This window comes from Notothenia rossii, assembly GCF_949606895.1.
Source record: "Notothenia rossii genome assembly, chromosome: 4".
NCBI lineage: Eukaryota > Metazoa > Chordata > Actinopteri > Perciformes > Nototheniidae > Notothenia > Notothenia rossii.
In genome coordinates, this window is record NC_136902.1 from 13,636,523 (window position 1) to 13,648,041 (window position 11,519).

The 11,519-nt window shown below is 40.8% G+C and overlaps 2 protein-coding genes across 6 annotated transcripts; one reads left to right on the forward strand and one right to left on the reverse strand.

The window, feature by feature from the left end:
• Positions 1–674: 674 nt before the first annotated feature.
• On the forward strand, positions 675–6,758 carry hmga1a (high mobility group AT-hook 1a). Of its 2 annotated transcripts, none has more exons than XM_079674043.1 (5): positions 675–794; positions 1,740–1,855; positions 2,815–2,895; positions 3,913–3,990; positions 4,780–6,758. In XM_079674043.1, exons 2-5 carry the CDS (start codon positions 1,760–1,762, stop codon positions 4,849–4,851), a joined length of 327 nt encoding a protein of 108 aa, XP_079530169.1. In that variant the 5' UTR covers positions 675–794; positions 1,740–1,759; the 3' UTR covers positions 4,852–6,758. The 2 variants fall into 2 exon arrangements, with proteins under 2 accessions (XP_079530169.1, XP_079530170.1); XM_079674044.1 differs by lacking the exon at positions 675–794 and adding an exon at positions 872–1,026.
• Positions 6,759–6,881: 123 nt separating this feature from the next.
• smim29 (small integral membrane protein 29) lies at positions 6,882–11,286 on the reverse strand. 4 transcript variants are annotated; one of them, XM_079674046.1, is made up of 5 exons: positions 11,159–11,286; positions 10,356–10,656; positions 9,925–9,950; positions 9,688–9,793; positions 6,882–8,373 (listed from the first exon to the last, which is right to left on the reverse strand). In XM_079674046.1, the coding sequence occupies exons 2-5, from the start codon at positions 10,461–10,463 to the stop codon at positions 8,305–8,307; spliced, it is 309 nt and encodes a 102-aa protein (XP_079530172.1). In that variant the 5' UTR covers positions 10,464–10,656; positions 11,159–11,286; the 3' UTR covers positions 6,882–8,304. The 4 variants fall into 4 exon arrangements, with proteins under 4 accessions (XP_079530172.1, XP_079530174.1, XP_079530173.1 ...); XM_079674048.1 differs by having other exon boundaries at positions 10,356–10,653; positions 11,159–11,213; XM_079674047.1 differs by having other exon boundaries at positions 10,356–10,653; positions 11,007–11,212.
• Positions 11,287–11,519: the final 233 nt, after the last annotated feature.

The window sequence follows — 11,519 nt, forward strand, 5'->3', positions numbered from 1 at the left end:
TATGCAAAAAAAGCTAAGAGCAAAAATGGGCCACAAATCAGAATCGGAATCGGAATATTGTGCTGTTTATTTGAGTTGTGGCTACCTGTTACTTAACAAATTAAGATAAAACATTACATCACATGATGCTTAGCAGATTACATTATTACCTGATAGAATATGAAGCAGGTTCACCGTGGTCACTACACAATTAAATCAAATGTAATTTAGTGTAACAAATCCATGGCCCATTTTTTCTGCATTCAGTAAACTCACTTTTGATACTTTGATTTACATTTTACAAATAAATAAATTGTTGACAGATTTATGTTGAGGTTTTGCTGTACTTTTACTCACATTAAGGATCTGTCTTTCTGTAGAGGATGATGCTAGGTGGAACTAACGTGAAATTATGCCTCTGTTCTTAAACCGGTTTGTGTTTGCATTGGGGGAGGTCATAGTTCAATCACCATCATTGTTAAGACTGTGGTATGTAGGTTACTATTGACCACATGCATATGATACAGTTATGATACAGTTTATTTATATTTCTTACATTGATAATTTTTTCGGCAACTTTTACACATGCTTTTTGGTGTTTTGATATGAACCCAGGTGAATAAGAGGGATAAAGGGGGGGCGGGGGATCGTCTATTACTGTTGGTGGCCCATTTATTGTCTCCGCCTTCCCATGAGGGCGGCTCTTTAAATTGCTTCAAAACTCCTCCTGCTGGCGCCTTTTTCCCTTATCTGCAGGAGACAAGACACACGTGCTATTTTTAGTAAGTCGAAGGAATAAACTTCTCAACCTGCTGGTAAGAATTTAAAGTCTTATTTCTTGTCTAAATCCTGTTCCTTTCTCATTCATAGCTGGGGTTTTAGTCAACGCTGCATGCTGGGATTTGAAAGGGGCGGGCTGTGTGCTGTCTGACGAATAAAAGCTGTAGCCTATAGATCTGTGCAAGGCTTTTTAACCGGGTACAACCAGCCAGGCTTAAAGGGAACATTTGGGTTAAATTCAGTAAAAGACTATAGCCAACGATAAAGGTGAGTGCAGGAAACGCGACGTTGAAACTTTGCCTGTTTAATCAAACAGAACCATATATTTATGCATTTTAAAAAGCAGGAGCTCCGGCGAGGAGAGACGGCATGCTCGAAATGTGAAGCCGTCTTTTGTTGCTCTATCCGGGATATCGCCTCCGCAAGCGAACCCAACTCAACCTGCATTTCGTATGCGGTTTATTAAAGGGTCCATGCAAGCTCTGTTGAACCTGCACAACACCACAGAGGACACAGCAGCCATTGTGTGTCGGTTAGTATCTCCATGGCACGATACATGCTGTGAGATAGTCCCATGTGCAGGCCCGAATATTGGCCACAACAACTAAGTACAGCACAGGGCCGCCGAACATGGTCGGTACGAGGACGGAGCGTTGGGTTCATGGGACTTTTTCAGATTTATGCCGCTACCGACCGCCTATAATCCCAGCAATACCATGCGAGATGTTTATAGTTAAAAATGTGTTTGTAAGGCACAGTCAGGTGGGTAATAGAGCACGGATGATCCCGAAATAGACCTGGAAATAAGCGCGGATTAATTGAGTTAAACGTGTTACCGGTGTGTGGTCTGCAGGGTTTTTTTTTTGTTGCGGTCGGTGAGTTTCGTAGCCCCTGTATTTACTGTGTTGCATATGCATGTGCATGTGTGAACTTGATGCCTTGTCTTACAGCAAGCCTGAGCGGTGTGGTTTATTTCCTAGGTCCGAAAAGATAAGAAAACATGAGCGACAAGGAGACAGTCTCACCGAAAGAGGAGGCAACAGAGAAGAGGGGGCGTGGAAGACCCCGCAAGCAGCCCAAGGAAAAGACCACTGACGTGAGTAGTGACACTTATTTATGTTTATCCGATTATCATGTGATCATATCCGGGTTGTATTCAATCCTATCACCATCCTAAAACACAACAAAGCGCATGTGCATTAAGAAAAGGAAGTACAGAAACAAGACAAGCGCTTAGAACACATCTGTTGATGCCCAGGTAGATATTACTGTAGATAAGGTGCTCATGCATATCAATAACATACGCCCCTGCTATTCTACTGAGCCTTTAGGTCAATCAAGATATGGCTGCAGCAAGCCACTGACCATTCGCTCACCCCTTATTGATGTAAATGTAGAAGTCTAAAAACTTCCTGTGTGTCTCACCGGTTTGTAAGCAACCTGTAACTCTACACCTTCAAACCAGTATTGACCCACCCATGCTGTCATGTAATGGATGACATAGCTGGGTGGTAGCACAGAATGGCTCGTATAGCTGTCACTCAGTGCTGTGTGTTTTAGTATTGAATTGCTTGGTTGCTATGAGCCATGGTTTACACACACTCGTAATGCAACAGGAGATGGGACCGCAACGACATGTCTTACAACCATAAATTATCACGAGAACAAGATACTGAATTCACCTTGCACTTGAGTTGATGGTACTCGAGCCCCTTCAATGTAAATTATTTCTCATACCACAGTGCCGCTGCTTTCATTCAAGGGTCTTATTAGATGTTTTGTCAGAACTATTTTAAAACAAATGCGTCATTTTGAACATTCCATAAAGAGTTTTTAAGCGAGGCCATGGCAACCTGTGGCTTCGAGCACCTCTCTGTCTTAAAGTTGTTTCCGGTCACATTGACCCTGAAAGGGGAACACTGTATATTTGAGTCTTGCGTGTAGAACATTATTCATTCCTGTATAATACGCCAAATACATGCCGCTCCATCTTTATATACAAAGTGTAAAATGTTATATATTGTGCAAACCATCTTTTGACTTTTGCTTTTTCAGGAAGCAAGTGGGTCTCCTGCTCCAAAGAGGTCCAGAGGACGGCCCAAGGGCAGCACAAACAAGACTGTCATCAAGGCCAAAGTAAGTCAATGCTCTCTGCAAGCAACAAGTCCTGATTTCAGCAACAGCTTGCATGCACCAACCGCCTGGCCTGGTACACATTCATTTAAAAGAAGACAGGCACAGATTCACGACGGAGCGGAACATGGTGTTCACCCACTTCTCTAGCAATCATTTCCTTTTCTAATCCCCGAATTTGGTTGAACGCTTAACGGTAGCTAACCCCATCCTCTTACAAGGACATCCTGCTGTTACTTGTGATATATTTGTTGGCCGCAATTTAGCTTCTCCCCCCCCCCCCCGCCCCCCCCCCCCCCTGGTGTCAGAAATAGCCTGGCGTTGGGTTCCCATTGTAAAGACCTTGGTTTACTGCCTTACATTTTCTTTTTGTTGAGAGATGCTCGCTGTACTTCCTGTCCTCCAGCTTCCTGCAGCTTGTCATGCACAGTGCGGTGCAGGTGCAGAGGCCGCAAGACTGTTTCCAAGCTGACACTAAGCACCCCCCGCCCCCACCCAGTACACAGCCCTAGTTCTTCTCTGCCTGTCGTCTCCATAGCAACAACTGATTTTCTCCCTCGCCCCAACCCTCCAGCTCCCCCGTGTGCTCTGTCTTCACTGCTATGTATGGGAAAGGGAGGAAGAGTAGAATGCACATACATGTATGATGAAGGTTTAGCAGCGAGGGCCGAGCTGCAGAGGGTTTGTGTCCGCTCAGTCCCACCAGCTGTCTCTGAGCCTCAGACCAGGTGGCCAGCGAACTGGAGTGCCCTGTGTGCAGTTCCTGTCGGCCTTCCAGATAATAGCCAATGAACCCAATGCCCCTTTCCATTTGTATCATTACACAGTTAATACTGCCATCTGCAGGCAGCTAGAAGCGGAGCTTTGTGGAGATTTGTATTGTTTATACCCGTTTTTGTTTTCACCAGAAAGACTTGTCTTTTACTGAGCAGGGCAGCAGGTCTCTGAGCCAGAAAATAACGAAATGCATCGCCCCGCCCATAGCTCTGCTAACCTTGTTCTGTTTTCCCTCGCTCACAGAAGGCAGTGGCTGCCGCAGCGGCTGCCGCGGCTGCCCCAGCTACAGGGGCAAAACGCAGGGGAAGACCTAAGAAGGAGGTAAGAGTCCCTTGATAAACCGTGTAACAGTACTCACGTGTGTTTAAACCATTCCTCCCCAAATTGAATTATGATTTGTATGACTGTCTGCAGGGCGCAATTGCATTTTCCTAATTCCCCTGCCTGCCTCCTTCCTCTCGAATTAGTCATTTTTTACTCATCACAGCTATTCATGTCATGCACAGTGTTCATTTAGAGAAGCTTCTTCAGATGCACAAAACTGTTAAAAGGCAACTCTGAACCTGTGTAGCAATTCTCTTAAGGTGTTCCTAATCCACATGTTGAGTAACCGGCAGTTAAACGAGTTATCAGAGCATGCAAAGCGGGTCAAAAATGCATGTTAAATCTAGGGGAAAATTGCGGTCTTATAGTAACATTCTGTCATGTGCATGAGTGGTTAGGGCGTACTCTAGAAAGAAGTCTGGTTTGAATTAGTCACAGAAAGGAATGACCCAACGTTACCCTTCTAACCAGACCTCGTTTTTATGAATGAAAATCTTGGGCAGTAGTGAGTGAGGGGAGGAAAAGAAGTATGCCTCATTGTGACTCACCACTCTTATGAATCACTTCACTACAGATGGCTCACCCTTCCCCTGGGTGTTCTTCATGCCACAGTGATTTATCAAAGACATTTATTATTACATTTTTGTGTAATGTTGGTGTTTGAGCTTATTAGAAGTAGAAACAGTCACGTTGAGACATGAATCACAGGCAGCCAAAAGTTGATGACATTTTCCCTGTGGGTGTAGTCGAGGCTTGACTGGATTTCATTCCCCCTTTCTGTCACAGGAAAAGGAAGAAAAGGAATCATCTGAGGAGGAGGAGGAGGAGGAGGAAGAAGAAGAAGAAAACGACCAGTAATTCACAACGCATGCTACCTCACTCAACATACTGACATACTGTTAACTAGAACTGGGCTGTATCTCCAACACCAGTGCCACCACATGACCACTGTTCACGACAAAGCCCCCCTTTGCCAAAAGGAGGCTTAACACAGTTCAAATATCATGCAACAGCACTGGATAGAACGATGGACCTTGCTCAAGCATAGATCTAAGAATTACATGAAGGGTAACAGCCCTTTTCTTTACACGTCATGTTATCACAAGTCTTTTATACTGGACAAGTGTGCTCTGAGGAGCCTGGATTCCCCTAAAGATGGTTTGTAAGACTCTCCTCCGCTTAATGTTACTTATGTGTTGTACCCGCATCTGAGATGGTAGGGCATATAGATTTTTCTTCATGTTTTGTACTGGACAAAGGTGAATTTTACCTGTACTTACTGGGTTTATTTTTTTCGTTTGTGTGAAGTGGTTAACCTATCCCTTGCAACATATTATAGACGGAGTTGAGCTTTAGTATTTAGGATGAGAATAGGTAAAAGATGGTAGAAGTGTGTTTTTTTTTTTTTTTTTCATTTCTGCAGAACTGATTTTTCCCTTCCCCACCAGTAGAGCAGAATCATCCTTCACCGGTCCTTTAGGAAAGTTTAGATAAGGGTTATGCTTTACAAACTTTGTCGCCGGTCTTTGGCGTGCAGTGGGGAGATGTACTGTTTTGTTCCTTCGGGTTACATACATTTATAAAAAAAACATGAGTGTGCTGCTTTTCATGATATAATACAACTTGTTTTGGTATAATGTGTGTTTTTAAGAATAGGGTTGGCATAGTTCTAGGCAGAGGGCATCAGTGTCATTTCTTCAGGGAGCTTTTACAAATGCTGTTTTCGTTGGCGTCTTTGTCTTCACACGGTCCTCAGTTACTAAGCGCTCACCCAATCACTCAAGGCAAACTGCAATCGGTCAAACGAGGAGTTTGTAATGGAGGATAGTTGGTGGCACTGCTATCCAACAGGGCTGTACATTGTTCATTCCATCTAGCTCTCACTGCTTCGCCTAGCCTGGTCCTTCTGTCATCACTTAGTACAGTAATACACTTTCTTAGTCTTTTGAAGATGTGTGTTGTAATGTTTGTATTTCTAAGTGTCAGGGAACCCGCAGTCACAGTACACTTACCTGGGTTTTTTCCACCTACCTAAGCTGCTACAACCTCAGTTAAAAACCCCGGAAAAACTGCATACAGGTGATACAAGGCCTGGATTTCATACCTCAATCAACAGCTTGCTTAACCATAGAATTGAACTGGTTTCTGTTTTTAAATGTAACCTCTGGCATGAATTGGAAAATGTATTTTTGTTTTTCTTACAAATGGACTGTAATGCGGTATCTTAAGATGTCAAGTTTGTGATTGTGTGCACACACGCAGCACGTCTTGGCTCGTTCATAACCGGAGCTTGCAGACAGGTTGTTTATATTTGTGAAGCAAGTCAGGGAGACCTGTCAGCTTGACAACTGTGTTCGCTGACTGTGGTAGATTAGCAGGTGTGTTTTTATTCTTCTGGTGCACTAAAATGTTGGTTCAAATTTTCATGGACAAATATTTGTGTGTTAGACTAGGCGCTCTTTTCACTTAACCATTCTGTAGGCCAATGTGTGTTTGTCACTAACACACATTGCCACCATCAATAGTACAATGGTCATTACATGTTTTTTTTTTTTTTTTCAAACATCCATCAACTACTTGGGACAATATGGGTATCATTTTACGTACCGACATCTTGCAACTGTTCATTTACATACTGTTAATGCGTTAGGATGGAATTATTCTTTTTAATGTACACCGTATATAAATGTACAATGTCTATATTTCTATGGTGCCCTACAACAATTTGTATCAGAAATGGTCAATAAAGAGAATTTTCTTTGTCACTTTGTTGTCACCTTGTTATGTGTGCACACTGGTTTTCCACCTTAACACTTAACATGCATTTCAATTTCCTTGACACTAAATGTACTGGTAGGCAAATCATAAAAAGACAAATACCACCAATACAAAGTTATATTACTTTATTTCTTAATTCATAGCTTCAATGAATTCACTCAAAACAAACTGGTCCAACAGTCTGAAGATCTAACGGTGTTGTCAAATTCACATTTGGATTTCAGTAGTTCTTTATCATGTGCAACTTACAATCAGAGCCTTCCATTAAAAGTTGACATGGGTTTTACCAGTGCAAATCATAATCGGATATTTATACAGTTTCCTTTGTGATTACCTACCTTTCCACAAATGAGAAACTAATGCATAGAAAGTCAACAGTATTATGAGCAGAGGGGCATGCTCTTGGGTAAAGAAGTCTTAGGGCCTGAAATGACACATTAACATCTATACAAAAGTCTTATTCCAGAGTACCTCAATATTTAGTCGTACCTGTTATCGAGTCCAGACATTATCTTCCCAATACACTTTACTTTATCCACAATGAATGCATGTGCCTCTTTACCGTTCTATTTTACGTATTTTACATCACAAATGAAAGGTCAGGTAAGGTTACAATTCAAGAAAAAAAGACTTCCTGAGTGCTTGATACAGTCAGACCTATGGCATTCATCTTCAGCTGGAGGTACATTTTGTTGGTGCCATGCCTTGTAGAACGGACATATTTAGGGCACTAGTCACCACTCATTTTGGGGATGAGAGGAGGCTGATTTGATTCACTTCCATTTCATGCCATTGATAAGAGTCATAGGAAGGGGCTAAACCACAGAGAGATCTGGGGCAGCTAGTTCTGAGAGATTTAAAACCAACTTTTGACACAAAATGAAACTGAAATGAATGCCACCCAACCTAATTTGAACAGCAAATCTATTTTATAAATCTCTTAGCTATATGAAAATAATTGTTAAAACTGAATTTAAGTCACATTGGAGTGTTTCATGTCAACACATGTAACTAAAAGCCATTATTTAAAGAAGCACTGCAAACAACCTCTTCACAATAACCTAACCAGACAGTGATCTTAAACCCTCTCATATTAATAAATATCTTTATCTGATGCATACTCCTACCACACTGTGAACACTGCCCCTAATCAAATGCCTACTGCAAACCACAGGAACAAAACCACTTGTTGCACAAAACAACATAATTAATGTAAACAACAAAGCAAACCTACAGAAACTTTTTTTCTTAATCTTGTGAGAGGTACCACCTTTCTCAACCATGAATAATGTCAGTGAAAAAAGGTTTTGAATAAATAATTTCAAATAAATAAATGTACGGTACTGCATCTATTAGGCACAAAGGATTGGCATCAGAACAGTCAATCTATATGGACTTTAACAGGGAGATAACGGCAAATGGTAGCAAAGACAAGTAAAACCAAAAGGAAGTCTTGTGCGTGACTTCAAACTGATGACTGATGTGGCTGAAGGTTGTCTCCACACTGATGTCCTATGCCATGGCTCACTATCATCATGCATTGACGTCTTTGGTCAGAAGAGGGCGTCGCTGTTGATAGCTCTTGGCCCAGCCTTGTACAATCTGAGGACATAAAATGCAAAGTGCAAAAACAGTTCGGTTACACACTGTAGTTTTTAAAGGCATAAGTTAAGGAAAATAATGTTTCTGATGAAGATATGTTAAATTGTTGTGAGGGTCAGCTCATTCAAAGCACAGAAAGAACACAGAAAACAGCAAGGTCTCATTTAAACCCATGTTGTTATCAAGCTATAATGAAAAGCAAACAAGGGAGGGGAATGATGTTTCATTTGTACATAAACACATTTTGGAAATTGAAAAGTAACATAATTTTAACAACAGGTCCTGGTTACAGCGGTTACTCTAAAGACACAAGGTCAACAAATATGAGCATTAGTAACAGGGATATTGTTTCTGGTGAAACATTCTGAGTTCTGAACAACACAAATTCAACGTGTATCGGATTACCATCAGCATTTTCCGGGATGGACATAAAACACTAAAAATAATCCTGTGGGAGTGAGTAACAAATGTTGTTTGGATATTTAGGTGAACTTCACCTTTAATCACTTAATATTAGTCTATTTGACAACTACAGAACTTGATTTTATGATTTGGTTTTTCCCAATTTATAGGTTGAGTGGAGTAAGACATGCCTTTTCCCATGGTCAATACTGCCACCTAGTGTTTGTCATGGCTCAGTGCTAAACTGTTCACTGGATTCAACCAGGCCAATAGTTTAATTTCGGTAATTTGTTTCCATCTATTTCTATTTCATCAATTTCTAAACTACAGTACGTTACCACCAGGAGTGTCAAATTAAACTTCATAGAAAGTCATGTTTTGGTTTTCACTTTGAATAACATGAGCCACATGTACACTACAATAGATCTGGTTTGAGGAACTCCCTGTTTTTTTGTTTTTTTTCCCTTGCTTTTGTGAAACATTGGAGGTTTTTAAATAAAACAAGTAGTGCAACTGTTCTACGTTTGAAAACCACCACTACTATGACTGTAGTTTCATGCTTGCATCGTTGTTCTATGAGGGGAAGGAAGTCACTAACGAATTGAGGAACTGCTGTGGTTTAGAGTAAATTGCGCAACCACACAGTTAAAAAGATACAGCAAGAGAAGTCAACAGCAGGCATGTTTTTGTGAAAAATAATTCTGTTGTATTAGAGCTATATTAAACCTCTACATGGAGAAATAATGTATACATTTCTTAATGCAGGATTTGCGGTGAAATCATTTTTTACATATTCATTTCGCTTATAAAAATCTACATAGGTTTTCATCTGATTTCAGAATGACTAGTACCACTTGTAGTTAAAAATGTCCCAGAGAAAATAAAAGTTTGCAAAGCAATGGTGCATCATACCCTTGTGTCCTCTTCTCTCCACAACATGTCTTGCTCAGCTTCATTAAGCTCCTCTGATGGATCATATGTGTAAACTGGTAACAGCTGATGACGAAGTCTGTCAATTCTGAAGCACACACAAAACAGAAAGAAATCAAACTGATATAATGACTAACACCGAAACACAGAAGTGAAGCGATCAATGTTATCACAGTAGCATTGTGCCATTCAATCAATCAGGGTAGATTAAAAACCTACCGCCTTTTCTTACGAATATACATGACCTGAAACAGACAAATGGAAGAGTATCACATGTACTGTGTATATGTAATCAGTCTAAATTCTGAGCTATCGCAATGCCTTTTTAACAGAGTACAACACTTAATTCCCCCTTGTGGGATTAATAAAGTGGCTTCTTATTTTAACGAATGTTTATATATCTACTGAACTTTGCAGCTTGAACACACTATATGTTTTTAGTAAGTAAGTAAGTAAGTAAGTACAACTTTATTTATATAGCACCCTTCTCAACACAAATGTACGAAGTGCTTTACAGTACAGTACACAATTCAAAGTACAACTATAAAATGTAGAATAAAAGGCATAAAACAAAAGTGGGTAACACATAGGATAAAACATAGGCAGTTCAACTTTGTGTATATTGTCTTATGCAGACCCGCCCAACTTACCACAGCTGCAGCAATTCCAATAATAGTGATGAGGAAGAATGGCACCAACACATAGCTGACTGCCACATCCCCATCTATGATGGCAGGGGGCTCAGTAGTGCTGTTCATTGCATATGTTCAGGAGAGAGGGACACAGGGGGCTGCTTGTGCAGGGTGTTTACAAGCAGCAAACCCCCTCCCTATGACACAGTGTGCAGCGGATCTCTCCTCAAGCTGCCCTCTTGTTGTTTACACCTCATCCTTGTCGTTCATGTGACTTCCACATGGTATCACTGCCCTTCCTAATCAGCGAAAAAATCTGCTGGAAAACGGAATGAAAATAATTCGCGCATTGTTATAAGTACATCCAGGAAGTAGTAAGGTCACAAAAGGGCAAAAAGGTTAATTGGTTGGATATCTTCCCCTTACATTTGCAAAAGGCTATGAGGATTTATATGGGCCAACTCAATACATTATAAACATAATATGTCTTGTTAGCAAGTGCCGGAAAAGCCACGTTTTGCTCAGCTGGTTCCTGCTATTTGCTTATGTGTAATAACGGCATGTAGCTGAGTAAAATATAACAGCAGCTGTCAATCAACGTTGCTACGCACAGAGATAACGGCTATTAATGGCTAGCCTGCGTTACTAGCTACATAAACAGCCCTTTACCGTTAGCTGCTCCGGTAGATGACGAGGTGCACCGACAAGTTGTTTTATCTCACAAACAAGCTGAAACAAGCCCTCCACATCACGGCAAGGTTGGTTTATAACCTGCTAGAATAAACCTGTCTAACTTTAATTATAAGTAAATGCTAACTCACTGTGCGATGTGGAAAGCCTCTCTTTTGACTAACGTTTATGTTGTGGTTTCAGGCAGTTGGTCTTCCGTTGACACTTCCTGTGTGAAACTTTCAGAATAAAACAAAAACGAAACAAAACTGCGCTTATTATATTTCAGGTTCTGCCTTCCATGTACTTATTTTGTATGTATATATGTGTGTTGGTTATGCATACACTCCGATTTAGTCCCACTCGTGTGGTATGTTTGATGTTATGTTAGCGTGTTAGCATCTGAAGCTAGCATCACAAAATAACATTATCTGTTAGCATCACAAAATCCCACATTATTTTGTTGACATTGCTTATTATTAATTATTTATATAAGTGTACATGTTATTACAT

Excerpts from the sequence above, each read along its gene's own strand:
- hmga1a (XM_079674043.1), top strand. The coding sequence starts at position 1,760 with ATGAGCGACAAGGAGACAGTCTCACCGAAAGAGGAGGCAACAGAGAAG. Across the intron at positions 1,856-2,814 it reads CCAAGGAAAAGACCACTGAC|GAAGCAAGTGGGTCTCCTGC; the intron begins GTGAGTAGTGAC and ends TTGCTTTTTCAG. Across the intron at positions 2,896-3,912 it reads AGACTGTCATCAAGGCCAAA|AAGGCAGTGGCTGCCGCAGC; the intron begins GTAAGTCAATGC and ends CCTCGCTCACAG.
- smim29 (XM_079674046.1), bottom strand. The coding sequence starts at position 10,463 with ATGAACAGCACTACTGAGCCCCCTGCCATCATAGATGGGGATGTGGCA. Across the intron at positions 9,794-9,924 it reads TATATTCGTAAGAAAAGGCG|AATTGACAGACTTCGTCATC; the intron begins GTAGGTTTTTAA and ends TGTGTGCTTCAG. Across the intron at positions 8,374-9,687 it reads GGAGAGAAGAGGACACAAGG|ATTGTACAAGGCTGGGCCAA; the intron begins GTATGATGCACC and ends TTATGTCCTCAG.